Genomic DNA, 22,108 nt, shown 5'->3' on the forward strand with positions numbered 1-22,108 from the left:
TATGGGTAGTATTCTACATAAGAGGCTGCAGATTTTCCAAAATATATTATGCTCCTAGACTCTTGAGACAATATCAGACCATTATACATGGAAATTTAGGTTAATAATAACAATCATAATAATAACAAAATAAATATAATCAGCAAATCTATGGCATTTAAATGTTAGTTGAGCACCTACTGTGTAGGCAAGAGCTTTGAGAGGCATAAAGGTATATTAGAAATGAATCTGCCATGCAAAAGGCAATGGTAACATGACATAGGAAGTGATAAGTGAGCAGAGGAAGGCACAATCTATAAAGAAACCTCAGGAGGAAGATATCTGATTATGAGACCTGGAGGGTACATGGAGGAGGTGACATCTGCATGAAGTCTTAAATAATGGCTAAAGTGTGAATCTGCAGCAGTAGGAAGAAAAGGTGGACTAAGGAAAAAGCTTGAGCAAAAATAGAAAAATAATTTTTTAATGTATATATGTAAGAAGTATTTGTAAGTTATTCCATTTGGCTGGAGGTATAGGAAATAAGGTTGAAAAGGGATACCACTGAGCCACCTAGGAAGCCATGCATTCACAGGGAATAAGGTTGAAAGGGAAGTTAAAACTTCCCTAGAAAGACACATAGCTTTGAAATTATAGGCATTTATTTATTTATTTTTTTAGGTGCTAAGATTATCAGTAAAACATTCATCTTTTAAAAAGTTATAGTCTATTTTTAAAATTTTAATTGAAATATAGTTGATTTATAATGTGTTAGTTTCAGGTGTACATATTCTTTTTTAGATTCTTTTCCATTATAGGTTATTACAAGATATTGAGTATAGTTCATACTATGAAGTAGGTCCATGTTGGTCATTTATTTAATGTGTGTATATTTTAACTCCAAAGAAAGTTAGTGACTTAGTCATGTCTGACTCTTTGTAATCCCATGGACTGTAGCCCACCAGACTCCTCTGTCCGTGGAATTCTCCAGGCAAGAATACTGGACTGGGTTGCCATTTCCTTTTCCAGAGGATCTTCCTGACCCAGGGATCGAATCCAGGTCTCCCGCATTGCAGGTGGACTCTTTACCAACTGAGCCACCTTTAACTCCAAACTCCTACTTAATCCCCCATCCCTTTTCTCCTTTTGTAAGCAAAAGTTTGTTTTCTGTGACTGTGAGTCTGTTTTGTAAATAAGTTCATTTGTATAATTTTTTAGATTCCACATAAAAGCAATATCATATGATGAAATTATAGGCTTTTAGACTCAAAAAAATTTCAACATTATTTAGCATTATCACACTTTTTCCCTCCCTCCCACCCTCCCTTCCTCATTCTGTCTCTCATCCTCTTTCCCATTCCCCACACTCAGGGCATACTATGTCCTTGGGGAGTAATGAGGACAGGATGGGTGAGAGTCAGAACCAGTTAGTGAACTTACAACTGCTTTGGAGAAAAACAAGGATCCTAAGTTTTAAGAAACTCACAGGCTTGACCTTCCATTTTGTTGTAGTATGAATTATTACAAATTGTTAAAAACTTAAAAATATAGGTACTTACTGATTTCTTATTAGGCTGGCTGCTGTCATATCCAGTGGTAATATCTCGTACATGCAGTATAGCAAATGCCCCACAAAACTTTGGGTATTCTTTTGGAGAATCAAAATTGCGAAGCCTTTCAAATATATTTTTGATGGTAGTTGGATCATAACATAAGAAATATGAAGTTTTTGAAATATGATAACCATATCTGTACAAAGATTTAAAGTGTTAAAATCAGATTTCAAGTCACTCTTTAGAAAAGTACAAATTAAAGATAAGCCTATTATTGTGTTAAGCAGATAGTGGCAGTTCTTAATGCAGACAATATTAGTACTTTTTAAAAAGGAATGACTATTCCTCAAAACAAGTTTATAAAGTTAAAAGTAGCACCAAAAAAATTAGAACACGAAATTCCAAATAGTAGAACTTACTTTTCATAAACATTAATCAGTTGCTGTTTCAATGTTATGTTCATGGTTTCCAGGTAAGATGCCATCTCAGCAACAACAACAGCTGCACTCACACCATCTTTATCCAAAACTGAAGTTCCACACAGAAAACCTAAGAATTAAAAAAATCTTTAAAAAGGAGGAAAACATAAGCCTATATATAATTTTAGTAGTTTCATATTTCTTCAGAAGGATCAATGTATTTCAGAGCCTGGTAATAAAGGAAACCTATTGATACTTAGCATATGTAGGGGACCTTTAAGGGTTTGTTTTTTTCCTGATGAGAAATGTATCTACACATTTCTGAGTTCTTGATAGTTTTTATAACTCAAAGTGTAAAACCAGATGACAAAAATTCCTCTCTTCAGAATCACTATATTTGAAAAAAGTGCTCTCATTCATATTTCAAATATTTTAATATTTACTACATACCTATAGACTCTTCAAATGAAAAAAGGACTTCTTTCCCATTTTCCAGGAGGTCTTTTATCCTACTTCCAATCCATTTAAAACCTGGTAATGTTTCCTGAAATGCAGAAGAGGCCACTCTAGTTAAGTGACTCTTTCAAAAAATATATATATTAGAGAAAAGCCCATTACTAAATGCACATAACACTTTGATAATGATCTGTTATGGTCTTCAGTCCACAAAGATTTATACAGTGGTAAACATATAGTCATAAAGTGCATGGATATATACACTGCCACAACTGATGACCTGCTATTTATCAAGCATAGTAATAGTGATATAATTCACCAAATATAATCCAATAAGTGGTGATGTATATAGTCACAAAGTACCATAAATCCACACATGTATTATGATCATACACTATTTATCAAGCACTGTAATAATTGCTTTACATCATTTATCTTTTTCAATGCTCACAAAAACTCTGTTACTGAAACAGAGGCTCAGAGGTTCAGTAAATTTGCCCAAGAGTACCCTGCATATGAGAGAGCCAGGATTCAATATCACTTCTCAGAAACTGCTCTCTAAGTTGCATTATAAGCACTAATGTAAAAGTGCCTACAAAGGTTGTAATTTAGTCCCTCTGAGTAACCAAAGGCCATAAAGTTTTTAACAATGCACTTTCAACATTATCACAACATATACTTGAACCAAGTATACTTTTACCATAACACCATGGCCCAAATAAAACGATCAAGAAAGTTACTAGGTTTGGTAATTAGATTTGAGGACTTTTCATCTGATGAGCTAGTGTGCATTCTAAAGACACGAACTGCTTTAGAGTCAGAAGAGCATGTGATACACAGTGACTCTAGAGCTCTCTTACTAATTTAAGATTTCTCATTCACCTCTCCACCTCCTCACTGGGAAAAACACAATAAAAGCCCCAAATCTCTACAGCACCACCTCCGGGAATAAAAACAAGAAAGCACATATATAATATTGGTCTTTAGAATCACATTTTTTCTCTTTTGTGCTCATTATGCATTTTCTTGCTACAAGGAAAAGACCCTGATGCTGGGAAAGACTGACGACAGGAGGAAAAGCGGGCAACAGAGGATGAGACGGTTCGATAGCATCACTGACTCAATGAACCTGAGTTTGAGCAAACTCCGGGAGATAGTATATGACAGAGAAGCCTGGCGTGCTGCAGTACATGGGGTCGCAGAGTTGGATACGACTGAGTGACTGAACAACAACAATAGTAATTCAGAATTTTAGGTTTGAATGAATTTTCAATTTCTTCTATTTTGCTATTTGTAATTTAGAAACCCAGAGATTGAACGTTCTATTTCATTAAGAAAGGTACAATTTTCTTTTAGTTAGCCTATTAGTGTTAAGACCTATAGCCTGACTGTGGCTCAAGGCCCAGAGGTGACTTTTTCACTGATACTTGGCAAAGCGGGCAGAGGAAAAGCAACTTAATTGGCATTAGTCCCAGTAGCTATAAAAGGGGTCAGTTTAACTGCCCAAGGTTCACAAAGGTTAATGATCTGTGCTGAGAGAGAATCATTGTGTTTTTTGGATGTAGATCACTGGGTCTTAATTTGTAATTTAGGAGACTACTTAAAGTTTCTTTTTTTTAATTTTATTTAAAAGTTTCTTAAGACTGAACCTGAAGAGGCTAAATAAGCGGTCATGACACCTACAGATTTTTGGAGTGGAGTTTATGTTATTTATGAGGTCACTGGGAGCCAGATTTTCTTGGTAGGAAAGCCAGATACTGTTGTATGGAAAAATAAGCATTAATGCAATTTGTAAGAATGTTTATCTTAGTTTCAGAAACTCACATATAGGATGAATTTGGCTCAAGGTTTCCAAACTATCAAAAAGACTTAATCTTTTAGTTAAGTGTTAATAGAGTTTGAAAAAAAGAGGGAATTAGAAATGAAATCAATAAAAGTCAACTTTGGTGGGGAGATGGCTTTAGCTTACAGAAATAGGTTTAGAAAAGGAGCACATAGATATTACCTATTCTTACCTCAAAATGAAATCCTTCTTTTAGTGCAATTGCCTTCAAAATTTTGGAAGAGACTGTGGTGGCTAACATATAAATGTTGTTCACATCAGCATTTCTTGATTTACTTTTCTTCCAGCAATCAAACATCCACCACCCAAACAAGGCGGCCAACTCATTCCCTGTGAAAACTTTCCAAACACCACTGTAGAGAGAATGAAAATTCAAGGCAAGATCTTTGTAACTTCTCATTAAAACTTCTTGACCCTAGGACCTACAAATTACCATCCTTCACAAAGGGAAACCTAAAAACTACTGTATGGGATTTTTGAGAAAACATTTACTATTTCTTTTCTAACTGATCAGGGTGAGCTTAGGGTAAGAGTGGCAGCAATGTACTTTGAAAAGCTTTGACACTGTTACTTGTATTTTCTTACTTAAAGAGAAAAAAGTTATAATATGGTGTCCTTTTTATGTAAGGACATTTGTCATGACATTATAATGGCAAAAATACACAACAATCCAAAGAACCATGATTAGGAAATGATTACATTCATAAAGCAATCTTTTGAGATACTACACTAATTTAAAAATCAATATTTTAAACAATATTTAAAGATAGAGGAAAATGCTCATAGTACAATATTATGTGGAAAATAATCAAGACACAAAAGTAGTAATATATATATATATATAGGATGATCACAATTTTATAAAAAACAAATATATCTTGAATATTTGAATGAAGAAAACATAGGAAGGAAACGTCAAAATATCAACGTAAGTGGTTATCTCTGGATAGTGGGCTTACAGGAGATTTCTTTTCTTTTTGTTTTTTTAAAATTATTTCCAATGAGCCTGTAAGACTTAAAATCAAAAACTGTTTTTCAAAGTTTAAGATTTTAAAAACTAACAGCTTCTACTTACTTCTCCTGAAGTTCTGCCACTGCTAGTCGGTCTGCATCAGGATCTGTAGCCAGCACTATCCGGGCATTTTCTTTCTCTGCCAGTCTCAAAGAAAGTTCCTGAAATAGTGACCCAAAAGGCTGAATTACATTGAAGATGTTAAATTCAAAGTTCATATTCCTAAATGTAGGCACTGTATTAGTGATAATGAATTTTAGAAGGGAATATAGTTTGGCTAACTTTTTTTCACTTTATTTCATAGCAGTATAGTTAGATTTACAAGGTGTTGATATCTGCTGTACAGCAAAGTGGTTCAGGTACACATATATATATTCATTCTTTTTCATATTCTTTTCCACTATGGTTTATCACAGGATACTGAATATAGTTCCCTGTGCTATATAGTAGGACCTTGTTGTTTATCCATTCCATACGTAATAGTTTGCATCTGCTAATCTAGTTTGGCTAAATTTAAAATAAGACTAGGAAGTAGGGAAATCCACCATAGGGATTTCAAACAAAACAGAATATATGGCTCTGCTGCTGCTACTGCTGCTAAGTCACTTCAGTCGTGTCCAACTCTGCGACCCCATAGACGGCAGCCCGCCAGGCTCCCCTGTCCCTGGGATTCTCCAGGCAAGAACACTGGATTGGGTTGCCATTTCCTTCTCCAATACATGAAAGTGAAACGTGAAAGTGAAGTCGCTCAGTCGTGTCTGACTCAGCGACCCCATGGACTGCAGCCCACCAGGCTCCTCCATCCATGGGATTTTCCAGGCAAGAGTACTGGAGTGGGGTGCCATCGCCTTCTCTGATATATGGCTCTAATATAATTTAAAAGATGTAAGCTAAAGTAGTTTTTGCTTCTGTAAGTAATCTTTGAATTGTCAGAGTCCTATCCACATGATAAACTTTAATATACTAAATCATAATTTAAATACAGAAAAAATATACCAGCACAGATTCTCCTTCTTCAGGATTTGGGCATTTAACAGTAGAAAAGTCTGGATCAGGATCTTTTTGTTCTGGTACTGGAATTGGAGGCTTAAAACCAAATACTTGAAAAGCCAATTGTACATAGTCATGTCCGACTCCATGAAAAGATGTATGTACAAATTTCAAGGTGGTCTTTGAGTTTAATTCCCTGTAAAGGAAAATATCATTCAATCACTGTCATAAAATTCATTACTTGTGGTATACTTAAAATAATCTCAAGAAAAGGCTAAAATCTATTTTGTCAGGATAGGAAAACTACACTCAACAAACCATAACGTTTTCTGAACAGTGTTAGCTATTTATGGAACAGTTATAGAAACATGGAAATTGGTAAAGAAAACTCAAATTTTAGAGGAAATTTCCTTTTCTTATATACAGTGAATATATATATTGAGTTATAATTTTTAACAACTTTATTAAGAGGTAATTAGTAGTAGTTAAAAAGTAGTTTAAAAGTGTTAGTGGCTAAGTCGTGTCTGACTCTGTGACCCCGGGGACCGTAGCCTATCAGGCTCCTCTGTCCATGGAATTCTCCAGGCAAGAATACAGGAGTGGGTAGCCATTCCCTTCTCCAGGGAATCTTCCTGACCCAGAGATTGATCCCAGGTCTCTTGCATTACAGGTGAATTCTTTACCATCTGAGCCACCAGGAAACCCATTAATATACTATAAATTCATCCTTCTAAAGTACACAATTCAGTGGTTTTCGCTATATTCACAGAGTTGTTCAACCATTACCATAATCAATTTTAGAAAATTCTAATTACCCCCCAAAAAACTCCATACCCCAGAGCCACCACACCCTAACCCTCCCATTTTTCTCAGCCATAGGCAACCACTAATATACTTTCTGTTTCTATCTCTATAGATTTGTCTACACTAGACATTTCCTATCAATATAATCATACAATATGTGGTCCTTTGTGACTGGCTTCCTTCACTTAGCCTATTTTTAAAATTTACCCATGTTGTAGTATGCAACAGTATTTCTTTTTTTTACTGCTGAATAATATTTCAATGTATGGATATACTACGAATATATTTCTAGCCATTCATCTATTGATGAATATTTGAATATTTGGGTTATTTCTACTTTTGGACTACTATGAACTGTATTATTTACCTATAATTTTAATATAATGAATAGCCAACACATTTTTATCCTTATTTTTTTCTGTTATTTGTTAATCTTATGTTAAGGTAATATTATCCTACATTCCCCCTTGGATACCTGTAAAAGCAAATTTTTTTAAGATCATCCATGTATCTCCTACAAATGTCCTGCAGAGGATCTCTCTTTAGTGGGCTGGTATCCACTAAATTATCATTCCAAGAACCATTCCAGGGTTCCACACATTCTTCTATGCATTTCAGAATTTCTTTATCATGAGGAGATGTGATCTGAGCACCATTTTCCCAATAAACCTAGAAGATAGGTAAACACAGCTATAAGCACTTGAAATGTTGACCATATGTTTTCTTAGCTACAGTAGGGATATTTGACTTTACAAAGAAGCATACCAAATTAGTCAAGTAGACAATGTCAACGCTGGACTAACTTAATAAATACCTAAGGATACTGATGGTAATGATTCCAAAGGGACTTTTCAACAAAATGATTCTGTATTATTTTCTCATTTAGAAGTACATTTTAATAACAATACAAGTAAAAATATAATCAGGGCACCATTATGACATTGTTAAAATATGCAAATATCATAGCATCCAATCATAATCTTAGATCTATAACTATATACTAAAGAAGATCTAAGAAACCATGGAAAAAACTTGATATTATGAAATTTTAGCATTATAAAGTGGTTCTGTTATATGATAAAGAAGAATTTATTTTTCAGCTATAAATTAAACTAGAATTTATGTCACACCAAATAGTCTATTCCAGGGAAGACAACAAACATATTAATTATTCCATACACATTTCGGTATATGTATTTTCAGTATTTAATGAAAATACATTTCATTAAGTTGTCAGTCTGTCAAGTAGCCAAATCAACAAGACATTAGGAACAGCTAACAAAAAAAGCAGAAAATGTATTTCTGTAATTCACAGGATCTCAAAGTTAGAAGGGACTCATCTATACCAACTTCTACTATGTATTTGACATCAATCCCTTCTACCACATCCTGAATGAAGGAAAGAAGAATACATTTGAATATATACTATGTACCAAACTTTGTGCCAAGCAATATGGTAGACTAGATGACTCAAAAAGCTAAAATAGAAAAGTATTGTCTAAAATACATAGCTTAGTTCACAAAAAAGAAAGAGAAAACTCCAGGCAGTGGGAAAAAATGAAAGAATGATAAACTTGAATGATAAAGCTGTGCATTGATGCTGTGGCCAACTGGCCTTTGAGAAGGCCAACTGGCCATTTATCTGGCTCTTGATTGTAATGTCCAGGTGGAAAGCAGGACAATGGAACTGAGATGCCCTTCTTAGTGGAAATATAGAATAGAAAAAGTTCTGTCCGCTATTACTGAAAGATGATAAGGTAGCATGTCTCTCTTCTTAAGTTCTGGGTGATTAAAAATTTCAAATCTGAGGTCTACATTAACATAAAAATTGCTCCCAGTTGGTGAAACTCCTGAGGTTCCTGCAGAAATTTAAAAAACAAAACCAAAAATCCAGTTGAAGGGATGTTCCCACATTCCAAGCAACCAACAAGATCCTGTTCATGAGCCCTGAAAGCTCTCCATGAAAATTTATTTAACATGAGAAAAATAATCTTGGCCTTTCTCCCTGCCTTTCTTACCTTGTATGTGAATGTGATGGCTAGAGGTACAGCACCCCTTATACAATGAGCACTTGAAGAAAAGGCCAAAACAAAACTGCAGGGATGCTAGGTCCAACAACATTGAGCTGTAGAACCATACCAGTTGCCACATACTTCTGGATTTTTGTTATGTGAGACAAATTAACTCCTATCAACTTTAGCCACTTTTGTGGGTTTTCTGAACCTGTAGCAGAAAGCATCCCTCCCTGATACAGTAACAGAGAAATCTGTGCAAAAAAATATACCCAGGAATAAACTTAAAAAAAAATGTGAAAGGTAAAAAATCTTTAAAATGTTACTCAGTTCAGTTCAGTTCAGTCGCTCAGTCGTGTCCGACTCTTTGCGACCCCATGAATCGCACACGCCAGGCCTCCATGTCCATCACCAACTCCTGGAGTACACTCAGACTCACATCCATCAAGTCAGTGATGCCATCCAGCCATCTCATCCTCTGTCATCCCCTTCTCCTCCTGCCCCCAATCCCTTCCAGCATCAGAGTCTTTTCCAATGAGTCAACTCAAGGGTCTAAAAGAAGGAAATGGCAACCCACTCCAGTACTCTTGCCTGGAAAATTCCATGGACGGAGGAGCGTGGTAGGCTACAGTCCATGGGGTTGCAAAGAGTCGGACACAACTGAGCAACTTCACTTAAAGGGTCTAAAAGAAGTCTTGGAAGAATAGAAAGATACATTCTGTTCTTGAATAAAGAGACTCAAAAATTACAAAAATACTGAAGCTCTCTAATGTACAAGTGAAATATGATATCAATAAAAAAGCTGAAATAATTTTTCAAGATGGAGAAAAATACCATAATAACATGCATGGAAAAATAGTCAAAAGGTAAACAATAATATAGGGAGAAATAACTGAAAGACAGATGATCAAGAGCTACTTTGGAGTTTTCACAAATCTACAAGGAAAAGAGCAAAGAGCAACTACCGAAGACAAAAATGAGTAAAGCCTTTAATAGACTTTTCAGGAAAGGGAACACAAGTATCTTATAAATGTATGAAAAGACGCTCAACCTCACTCACAAGACAGATTCACGATAACATTTCCACATATCTGACCGGCAAAGGTGAAAAGGTTTGACAAACAATAATGGACAGTGTGGGATAAAGACCCTACTATATTGCTGGTGAGAGTAGCAGTTGGGACAACCACCTTGAATAGAGAATGACAAACTTTATTTCATAGTTCCTTTGACTCTGAAGTTTCACAACTAGAAACTTATTCTGTAGCTCAGCAGGGCCATAGAAATATAATGTGAGCCACAATGCAAGCCACATATTTCACATGCCTTTTTCGTATTAAGTCTTCAAAATCTGGTGTGTATTTTACATTTACAGCACATCTCAATTCAGACTAGTCATATTTTAAGTGTTGGGTAATCATAGGTGGCTGTTGGCTATCAGAGTGGACAGTGCAGCTACTGAGAATAAGAATAAAAACAACAGGTAACATTTATTGAGTATTTATCAGAGCCAGATACTATACAAGCATTTTTCATGCACTGTCTCCCTTAATCCTAACTCTCTCCCTAAAATACTGGTTCTATTATTACTCTCAGTTTACAGATGGGGAAACCAAAGCATAGAGAAATTAAGTAATTTATCTTAGGTTACAAAGCTTCTGAGTGGTGGAGGTAAGTTTCAAACCCAGTCCATAACACTCTTAACCACTATTCTATAATGACTCTATAAATCTACTTGTGTATATGAAGAAAGATGTGTATAGAACATTCATTTTACCACTGTTTGTAAGCAGTAGCAGATTAGAAACAAAATAAAATGTTTATCAACAGGGATTGGTTAAATAAATTAGGACTCATCCATATAGGTTTTTAAAGATGAATAAGGCAAACCTACTTATAGATCGACCGATGTAGAGAATGATCTCTAAGACTGTTTCACACTGTTGTATACAAAAAAAACAAAAACAAGGTGCAGAACACTATATATAAAACCCTGACATTTATGAGGGGAAAAAGAGGGACTGACCAATACCACACATATGATTACACAGGCATAGATTACCTCTGGAAGGAAACTAAAACCAGAAACAGTATTTGCTTTTGAAAAGGGATGCTCAGGGAAATAGGTGGGAAAAATACTCTTTATTGTTTAACTTTTTATAATGTTTAACTTTTATACTTTTTACCTTGTGCTTATACTTTAAGAAAAAAAATCTTTGAGGGTCAACTCTATGACAAGTATGTTCAATAACAATAAATATCACAACAAAGTCCCACCAGCCATGAGCTTATATTGGGGAATTAGGCAGGGAGGAGGATCGAACAAACAAGTCAATAAACAAAGAAGATAATTTATTATAAAGGAAACATGTAATTATAGACAGTGGTAAGTTTTGTGAAGAAAATAAATAAATAAGGAGAAGATCATTGAGGCAAGCCACTTCAGATAAGGTGGCCAAGGAAGGTCTCTTCAAGGAAGCAACATCTGGGCAGGAAACAAGGATGAAAATAAGCAAGTCTGAAAGATCTGGGGAAGAGCAATCCAAGCAGAGGAACAAACAAAAGGCTCAGAGCGGGAAAGGGTTTGGTATACTGGAGGCACTGGGAGAATGGAAAGAAGCTGCCATGTGACCAGGACACAGTGAGCCAGAAGAGGACTGAACAGAATGAGGTGGAACAGGCAGGCAGGAGACAGAGTCCTGTAAGCCCCAAGGTAAGGAGGTTGGATTTAGCAGGAAAGCTAACATGACCTGTTTATATTTCATAAGATCCTCTGGCTGCTTGGTGGAGAATGGACTGCAGGGAAGAACAATGGAAGCAAGGAAGAGACCAGCTAGGACGATGTTGTTCGGGCAAAGACAATGGTTTAGAACCATGGAGGTAGAAGACATGGGCAGAAGTAAACATACTCTACATAGATTTTGGGTGCAGAATTTGTAGAACCTGTTAATCAGTTAAATGTCTGGAGTGAAGGAAAGGGAGTAATCAAGAATGAATTTTGGCTTTTGCTTGGGTGGGTGGTAGTTTGAATTTATAGAGATGGGTAAGACTTGGGAAGGAACACACTTGAGTGTATATATGGCAGGTTGTGGGAGAATCAAGGCCTCTGTTCTAGAGATACTAATTTTGAGACATGTTAGGCATCCCAAAGGATATCAGGTTGGCAGCTGGATGTAGGAGTCTGATGATCAGAGAACAGATCTGGGTTCTTTACACTCTTTGACAGTTGACCTCTTCCTCCTTGCAACTCTCTTACCCCTTTGGTTTTTGTAACATCAGTCTCTTCCTGTCTTTGTCCTGTCTCTAGATCCTCTTCTTTCTCCCTTCATTTGAAGTTGATATTCCCTAGGGATCCATTCTTGACCTCTTTTTCTAACCTACACTGTCTCTGGGCTGCCCATCCAAATAAAGAACTTCCAAATACTCTTAAATGCTCTAACATAATATGTACAGTGATCCCAAATTTCTCCCCTGAACAACAGATCTGCATATTCAACTGCCTACAGGTTGCTGCTGCTTGATTGACCCACAAATCCCTCAAACTTAATTATGTCCCAAACTAATGTATTAAGCTTCTTCACTGCTTATGTAAATGGTAATACTCCCCACTTAGCTGGCAAGGGTCAAAATCTTAGATTAGTATAAAATATTCTTTTCCCCAGTAAACCAGAGCTCAGTGTGCCTGGAGTGCCCCCCTACACAAGAAGAAAAAGAAATATTAGATCATACACTCATGAGCCAGGAGCCCCAGACGCTGGTTCAACACTGCTGTATCTTCTGTTTGCCCCTGTGAGCACTCTGCACCCTTCCCCACCCTGCTTTCTGCCATGAAGCCTGACATATCAAACAGATTCTGTGGCCAACAGGGAGTCCCAGCAGAAGACTGGAGGGAAAGGAGGAGAATGAGGTCAAAGTACCATTCCTCCAGCTCTCTTCCTTCAAACTCTCACTCTTTCTTCAAGTTCTTGGTACAAAATGATTTTATCTCTGAAATGGTAGAGAGGATGATTTGGGATGGGATGGGGAAATCAAGGGCAGCAAGATATCAGAGGTAAAGACCACTGAAGAGACTTTTGTAATAGTACATAAGTATATAAAGTACAATAACACGTACTGAGATGTAATAAGGGCCAGGAAGGATACACATTCTTTGAGTGGTGGTGGTACCCAGTAGCTTCAATTGTGTCCGACTCTTTGCGACCCTATGGACTGTAGCCCGCCAGATTTCTCTGTCTATGGGATTCTCCAGGCAAGAATACTGGAGTGGGTTGCCCTGCCCTTCTCCAGGTGATCTTTCCCACCCAGGAATCGAATCCACATCTCCTGTGTCTCCTGCATTGCAGGCAGATTCTTTACCCACTGAGCCACCTGGGAAGCCATTCTCTGAGGGGCAGCCTCAGTGTATTTATCTTTCTGTTTCCAATGTCTAAGCCTGGTTCCCATTGTAGAAAATATACTCAGCACATATTATTTAAATAAAATAAGAACTATGAAATAACCAAAGATGAAGAATCCAAGGTTTACCTTGTATCCATTGTCTTCTTTGCGGTTGTGAGATGCCGTAATCATCACACCTGCAACTGCTTTGAGTTCCTGGACTGCATACGGCTAAAAAAGCAACAACACCGTAATTCTGTTTCCTGGCTACTCATACATTTGACACAAGAATAAATAAACAAATACTTGATTAAATAACTGGAAAAGACATTAAGATATAAATAGCCTAAAACTTTAATAATCAACTCCAGGTTCACTAGGTGGGATATAACTAAAGCCATCTAACTATTATCAATGGCACCCACTCCAGTGCTCTTGCCTGGAAAATCCCATGGACGGAGGAGCCTGGTGGGCTGCAGTCCATGGGGTCGCTAAGAGTCGGACATGACTTCGCTTTCACTTTTCACTTTCATGCATTGGAGAAGGAAATGGCAACCCACTCCAGTGTTCTTGCCTGGAGAATCCCAGGGACGGAGCCTGATGGGCTGCTGTCTATGGGGTCGCACAGAGTCGGACACGACTCAAGTGACTTAGCAGCAGCAGCAGCAGCAACCACCTGTTAGACTGAATGCTTTTTTCCCCCTAGTCTCATTTAACTTAGTCTTAGAATTATTTTGTTCCTTTAACAAATATTTAACAAACACCTACTACATGCCAGATATTCCACCAGACTCTGGAGATATGACAGGGGAATCTAATCATAAAATATTAGACCTGGAAGTAAATTTAGAAATCATCTAATCTATCATATTTTACACACTGTGTATTGTTTATTAAATATTATATAATCATAAGCAAGAATTATGTAAGCGTGGAACATAGGTCCCTTGCCTTTTGATTTTAAGATCTTTACATACACTCTGTGGCCTCTATAGCATATAAAAATCAATTTACCATTTCTCCCAAAGTTAATTGCCAGGTTGAATTTCCCTTTTTCATCACAGTTATTATTTATTTGCCTAAGATGTTCCTCCATTCTACCATCACATCCAATTTCTCTCCTCCTGGCCATGGAGGAATGGGCACATGACATTGATCTGACTACAGTAACCTATTCCTTTGATGATTTAACTCAGAGCCTGGCTTATAAAACCCAGTTCTTCTCCAAGATGTTTTTGCTGTAAGTAGATTTCCTCTGACTCAAATACATGCTGATAAAGAGTGCCAAAAACAACTTCCCTAGCAGCTAGAGCAGATCCACTTACAATAAGAGAGGAAGGCCAACACATAGTTACAAATGGAAATGGTATAACCCAGAGGCAGACTTCTACAAAAAAGTTCAAATTTCTGGGTCTTCCTTGGTTTCTGTCATTCATTAGAGCTAATTGTTTAAAAATTCCTTCAGTTCTTTGATCCACTCTGTATATGTCCAATAAATCCCTAGTAACAGATTATGGAGACATTATCTAATCATCTAACAATTGGTAAAACTTGTCAACAAAATCATGTAGACCTGACATTTTTATTTTGAGAAGATTAATAAAAATCAGCTCAATTTCTTTAATGACTACAGGTCTGTTCAGGCTTTCTATTTCTTATCAGTTTTGATGTATTAATTATTCAAGAAAATTGGCCAGCTCTCCTAAGTTTCACATTTATTTGCATCACATTCAGAATACTGTGGTTTTCTTAATCTGTTCTTAGTCACTCAGTTGTGTCCAACTCTTTGCGACCCCATGGACTGTAGCCCAACAGGCTCCTCTGTCCATGGGGATTCTCCAGGCAAGAATACTTGAGTGGGTTGCCATGCCTTCCTCCAGGGGATCCTCCCAACCCAGGGATCGAACCCAGGTCTCCTGCATTGCAGGAGGATTCTTTACCATCTGAGCCACCAGGGATTGTCTTTTCTCTTTTTTAGTTCAGTACCCTTGCCAAAAGGTCTATTTTACTATTTGTCTCTTCAGAAAGCCAACTCCTGCTTTTGTTGATACCCTCCTATTTTCTATTTAGCTGATTTTTCCTTTACCATTATTATTTTTTAAATTTTATTTGGATTTATTCTGTTTTTATCCTAACATACTAAAGTCTTAGTTCATTACTTAAAACTTTTTTCCTAATATATTCATCATCAAGACTATAAATTTCCCTTTAAGTAGAGCTTTAGTTAAATCTCATAGTTTTTTTTTTGCTACTTAAGTGTTTTCATTGCTGCTCTTAAAATCCAGACAGTCATTGCTTTGCAAAGTTCCAATACACATGAATTTCTGATACCATGCTTAAGTAAATAATACCAGTCTCCTAAAAACATGCTCAAATTTCAGTTGCCTATATGAAGTAAAAACTTGGCTCCTAGCTCTTCAGCCTGAAACAACTATGTCCTATGAGAGCCATCATGATTAGTAACTGATCATGTCACTGTTGGTCACTGTGCATCTGTGAGCTATTGCACAGGCAGCAAAACATGTATCTGTGTTGCCACTTTACCTCCCAGAGATAACCCATGTGACAGTTTTGCAAAACTGGATGACTGAAATTAGCAAATGGCCAACAAAGATGAAAGTGCAGCAAAGAAGCAAAAAGTGATCATGGTGGAGGTGACATTTGAATCAATCATAAATGAAGTTATAGAAAAATAACTGGGAACATTGACACTGTTGTCATTCAAGAGACTCCACATGGGCAATCAGATCAGCTTAGTGAAGGTTGAATGTATGGGTATAAGTTAAGGATGTGGTTGTGATGAAAATGATGAGGTTGTCCTAAAGTAAATGATACTGGCAAAAAAGGAATTCTCAAAATCATTTTATAACATTGAATGTGCAAAAGATAAAATGTGGAAAGTTAACCCAGACTTAGAAGGGACTTTGATAATTCACCAAGGCATAGAAAAGATGCACACTCGTTGTTAAGTTATATGACAAGAAGCAAGCACTGTTCACACTCTTGAATTTTTAAAGAAGAAATAAAACACTCAAGTGAGTGTTTTATAGTAATTTTTGCCTGCTTGATAAATCAGTTTCTGAAAGAAGAATATTAAAATACCCCGCCATGACTGTAGACTTATCAACTTGTTATAGACCAAATTCTTAGGTGGTTCAACACATGTGTGTTGAATGAAAATAAAGTCAGAGCAATATTTGTTTTCTTTAGGTCCTTCATATTATTTAATATAGAACTTTATGAATGACAAAGATTTGAACCCTGTTTAAGAAATACTTTTTCAAGAGTAGCAATCTGTATGATCAATGATATAACACACTTACTACAAAAGGTGTAGGAACATATCTTGAGAAAAGATACACAGGAACATCTTTGGCCAGTAAGACAGCAGCAGTTAGCTTAGCAAGCCTGAAAAAGGGACAGAAATTTCACTTGGTCCTTAGCTAATCACACTTAAAAAAAAAAACCAACCTCCCACAAAATAAATGCATTACAATTGTTTTGAATATACAGCAATCTAATCCAATCAATTCTTATAATCACTAGTTATTTAAGCTTCATGCTCCAACTTTAAATTGTTAATAAACAAGATTTTTTAAAAGGAACTTTAACAAGGAACAGAATTGACATTTTAATTTCCTCCTTTTCCCTGATCCAGCTTTTGGTGGCTATTTTACTAAGAAATAAAATTTTCCTTTTGCAAAAGGCAAAAAACATGGAAGAAAGTGAAACCAGAGACTTTGATAAACACAATATACCTATTTACCCCCTAAAAAAAGTATCACTAGATCATGATTATCTATGTGTGAAAATATAGTAAATCTAATAAAATAGGAATATAGTGAGAGAATACAACTTACATAATATTGCTACCCAATGCCTTTGCCAAAAGAATAAAATCATAAGATAATCTACGATGTCATTGTAAATACTAACTTTAAATATTTAAAAATTTACTCTTTTCTGTAAAAACCAAAGGTTATCTTTGAAATGCTTATGTTTCAGCTCTAAATAAACACCAGCATGTGATGACATTTTTGGGACAGTTTCCTGTTTCAGAACTCCTACTACTGGGCATAAATTTTTTTTCAGATTTTATTCCAATCCAGCTTAATCTCTGAGACAATTAATACTGTACCTCTGGCTGCTGCAGCTGCTAGTTACTTGACCCCGTGTGTCATACCCAACTACAAAGCCTCTTTGCTTGAAGTCTGAGAAACACCTCTCAAGGTATTTGTACATCCCCTGAAGCAGATAAACAAAAAAGATTAATTCCTGAGTAATGCCTGCATTTTCAGTGACTTAAAATCTATGCTTTTTATGTGTGGTGTGCAGCTAATTGGCTCCCAGGGAACTGGCCTCCTCATTTTGCCTGTGTTCACCAACATGAGAGCAACAATCTTCAATCCTCAAATGTGAGATGACGAACACCCGTTTCCTGAAGTTTTGGACACATTTGATACACAGAAATATCAAGAAACTGTTAAATATAATACAATGCATAAAACATTAGGGAAAAAATGATGGGACATGAAAGTCAGTATGCTAAAAAAGAAAAACTGTTAGAAGAACCAAAAGAAATTGCTGTTTGCATTAAGGCTCTAGAGAATGGAAGTTTGACCATTTTAGGTCTTACTAAATCATAAGATTGAAGCTAACCATAAGAGTTGATCTATTTATGACATCAACATTTTAAATCAGCAATATAAACCCTCATTAGAATATTTCTTAAGATGGCTGATCCCATTCCTTAGTTTTAAAATCACAAAGAAAATCTTATAAACAAGGAAAATTTGCACCAAAGGGGACAAAAAGTGGAATAAAGCATTTAATATTGAAAATACCACAATAAGCCAAAGCCATTTAACTATTTTATGAATGATTTCCTAACTTTAATAAACACTTTCAACTATACAAAACTAACATTTTTAAAACGAATTTCTCGAATGTTGCCACATTTAATCCTCACAATAACCCTGAAAAGAAATGCAGATACCAGTTTTATTTTTGTCCATCTCTTCCAGAAAAGAGGAGACAAAATAAGATTGAAGCTCCATTTAATGACTTGCCCAAGGCCATTCATTCACAATGTTATACTAATTTAATGAAGACCTATGATATGGCAGGCACTGCCAGGTAACTATGGTGCCAGTACCAAATGAGGTCCCAGTGACTTCTGGACCCTTCTTTCACAGTTCTTTCAAGTATAATTATTCTTCCAACCTACTCCTTATGAGTGAGTATGTCTGTGTGTGCATGTGCACTCACACATGCAATACAGCCCAAATTGACCGACTTATTTATTTCTAATGATGATGCTATCCTAAAATCTCACAGAATCTCATACTTTGGTGTAAAAATCCATCTTATCTTACTCCACTATACCTAGGTTCTGAAAAAAAGCTAGAGTTTAAGAATCAGATTCAATCTGGCTTTTCTACTTCACATATTGGAATCTCATTTCCTGTAAAAATTTGCATTTCTGCAGAAACTGATTTTCAAACACCTCCTCCACTCCTTTTTGTAAAGTCAAGGAATCTTCAGTCAAAATGAAATCTTATGAGGAAGCCCAACATATAAAAAAGATCTAACTGAAGCATTTCTGAACCAGGAAAAGAAAGGGGATGGGGACAGGAGCTAGCAAGTATCCCACTATTCAGTCATCTTGTCATTGTTTGTTCCCAAACCCCTGCATTAGCCATTGAATTTAGAGAATTTCCTCAGAATAAGATTTATTGTTTGCCAGTATTGATTAGAATTATATCTACTGAGCAATTCTATAGTTTAGGACTATTTTTTGGAGAAGGCAATGGCACCCCACTCCAGTACTCTTGCCTGGGAAGTCCCATGGACGGAGGAACCTGGTAGGCTGCAGTCCATGGGGTCGCTAAGAGTCAGACACGACTGAGCGACTTCACTTTCACTTTTCACTTTCATGCACTGGAGAGGGAAATGGCAAAGTGTTCTTGCCTGGAGAATCCCAGAGACGGGAGCCTGTTGGGCTGCCGTCTATGGGGTCGCACAGAGTCAGACACGACTGACGTGACTTAGCAGCAAATGTATTTTGGTCTCCAAAGTGGAGTTCCCTGAAACAGTTAAAGATGATTCACTGGAAAGAGAATTGTTTCTAGAATAAATTGCATAAAAATGGGGAGAAATAAACTGAATCATATCAACACTGTCTTAACTCTCAAATTATACGGAAAGCCATGTTAAAGGGAAATATTTTCAACTAAAATTTCCAAATACTGTGGTTAACCTTTATCAGTGGCCACATGCCAAAATAGATCACCTTCTATCTAAGTTTGCGTCTTTGTATTAAATGAAAATGTCAATAACCATTTCCTGGTTTGAAATGTGAAGTAATACTGTCAGGAAGTTGACGATGGCAACCAAAATAACCAGAACCTCAGTCTGTGACCCTACGCACATGACCTCTAAGATGAGTCTTGTGTTAAGACCAAAGGTCAGAATTTATATTACATTTTTTATTTGTAAGAAAGTATCTTGCTGGATATAAAGCTTTTTTTACTATTTTTTAAAAAAACCTAATTTATAAAGCAAAAAACAGTGATAAAAGTACACATATAATAATAATACTTACCTGTGTTGATTGTATTACTGTAAGATCATTAATATAGCAAAATCCTGCCCCCATAGCAGAACGAAGTCCTGCAGTTCCAAAAGTCATTCGGCAGCAAAGCCTATCTCGCAGCTCCTTGTTCATCCCATTCCTTAACAAATTTTCAATTTGCTCTTTTGTTTTCGGGTTCTATTAAAAAAAAGATGCATTAAAACTTAATCAGAATCACAAGTAGAGTCCTAATAGGAAGCTCTTCTGAGGAGCCAATAAGTTTTATTCATGTTACAAGGTTCTGCATTCACTATAAATTCCACAATGCTACTTAATAATATTAGTATATAGGGAAGCCTGGCATGCTGCAGTCCATGGGGTCTCAAAGAGTTGGACATGACTGAGCAACTGAGCAACAACAACAGTAATAAAAAAACACCTGCCATTTACTGAGTCCCCAGAGTGGCCACACCCTATTAAGGGTGGTTTATATATCTCTAATCATATTTTAAAAATACTATATTTAAGAAATTTTTAACAAACTGACAACCTTAAGAGCTATGGACCCAAAATAAAACTTAGTCAAAAATGACATCATTACTATGTTCAGTTTTAAAAGAAATGTGGGAGCTATTAAATAAATGTTATCACAACATGCCTATTAAATACTTCCTAAACATCTATAATTCAAAATGATCAGATAAGCCTTGTGTGTGTGAGTGTGTGTGTGTGCGTGTGTGTGTTCTCAGTCATGTCCGACTCTTTGACACCACAAAGACTATACCCTGCCAGGCTCCTCTGTCCATGGGGTTTTCCAGGCAAGAATACCAGAGTGGGTTGCCATTTATTCCTCCAGGGGATCTTCCCCACCCAGAGACTGAACCTGTGTCTCTTGCATTTCCTGCATTGGCAGGTGGATTCTTTATCACTGCACCAACTGGGAAGTCGCAGATAAGCCTTGCTGCTGCTGCTAAGTCGCTTCAGTCGTGTCCAACTCTGTGCAACCCCATAGACGGCAGCCCACCAGGCTCCCCCGTCCCTGGGATTCTCCAGGCAAGAATACTGGAGTGGGTTGCCATTTCCTTCTCCCAATGCATGAAAGTGAAAAGTGAAAGTGAATTTGCTCAGTCGTGTCTGACTCTTAGCGACCCCATGGACTGCAGCCTACCAGGTTCTTCCATCCATGGGATTTTCCAGGCAAGAGTACTGGAGTGGGGTGCCATTGCCTTCTCCAACTAACTTCTTAGACTGTCTATATCTACAGTCTATACAATGATAATGAATATTCAGAATGATAAGCCAAGACATATGGAAGATACTAAATATTAGAGTATATTTGCACTTACAGAGAAATAAAATCATGTTAATATATAATTTAAACAAAAATGTATTCTAGTAATAGTGAAAATTAAAGTTATTGGGATACATGCCAAAAACTAATGAGAAGACATGGAAATTTTGATTAACTGAAATTATAATATGATTAAAAATGTATGTCTATATACATATACGTATATATATAGAGAGAGAGAGTGTGAGCATGCCTTGACTTAAGGAGTCTCTATTTCATAAATGGCACAAACTAACAAATACAGAGTTACTATTAAAATATGAATAGCTGTGCTCACTTTGGCAGCACATATACTAAAATTGGAATGATACAGAGAAGATTAGCATGGCCCCTGCGCAAGGATGACACGCAAATTCATGAAGCGTTCCATATTTTTAAGACAGCCTTCAGAATGGGAGAGAATAATAGCAAATGAAGCAACTGACAAACAACTAATCTCAAAAATATACAAGCAACTCCTACAGCTCAACTCCAGAAAAATAAATGACCCAATCAAAAAATGGGCCAAAGAACTAAATAGACATTTCTCCAAAGAAGACATACAGATGGCTAACAAACACATGAAAAGATGCTCAACATTACTCATTATCAGAGAAATGCAAATCAAAACCACTATGAGGTCCCATTTCATGCCAGTCAGAATGGCTGCGATCCAAAAGTCTACAAGCAATAAATGCTGGAGAGGGTGTGGAGAAAAGGGAACCCTCTTACACTGTTGGTGGGAATGCAAACTAGTAC

At 36.5% G+C, this 22,108-nt stretch overlaps 1 protein-coding gene across 1 annotated transcript in view; it reads right to left on the reverse strand.

Moving 5' to 3' along the window:
- The window catches only part of PGM2L1 (phosphoglucomutase 2-like 1), a 61,545-nt gene that overhangs the window by 9,609 nt on the left and 29,828 nt on the right, over positions 1–22,108 (reverse strand). The window contains exons 2-12 of the mRNA XM_010848857.1: positions 20,050–20,217; positions 17,584–17,690; positions 16,769–16,853; positions 13,593–13,676; positions 7,532–7,725; positions 6,259–6,448; positions 5,326–5,423; positions 4,423–4,603; positions 2,402–2,495; positions 1,952–2,081; positions 1,539–1,728 (exon numbers count right to left, since the gene is read on the reverse strand). Coding sequence (XP_010847159.1) covers positions 1,539–1,728; positions 1,952–2,081; positions 2,402–2,495; positions 4,423–4,603; positions 5,326–5,423; positions 6,259–6,448; positions 7,532–7,725; positions 13,593–13,676; positions 16,769–16,853; positions 17,584–17,690; positions 20,050–20,217 — 1,521 coding nt within the window. The remainder of the gene's footprint in view (positions 1–1,538; positions 1,729–1,951; positions 2,082–2,401; positions 2,496–4,422; positions 4,604–5,325; positions 5,424–6,258; positions 6,449–7,531; positions 7,726–13,592; positions 13,677–16,768; positions 16,854–17,583; positions 17,691–20,049; positions 20,218–22,108) is intronic.

The sequence above is a fragment of the Bison bison genome, unplaced genomic scaffold (genome assembly GCF_000754665.1).
Source record: "Bison bison bison isolate TAMUID 2011002044 unplaced genomic scaffold, Bison_UMD1.0 scf7180017864276, whole genome shotgun sequence".
NCBI lineage: Eukaryota > Metazoa > Chordata > Mammalia > Artiodactyla > Bovidae > Bison > Bison bison.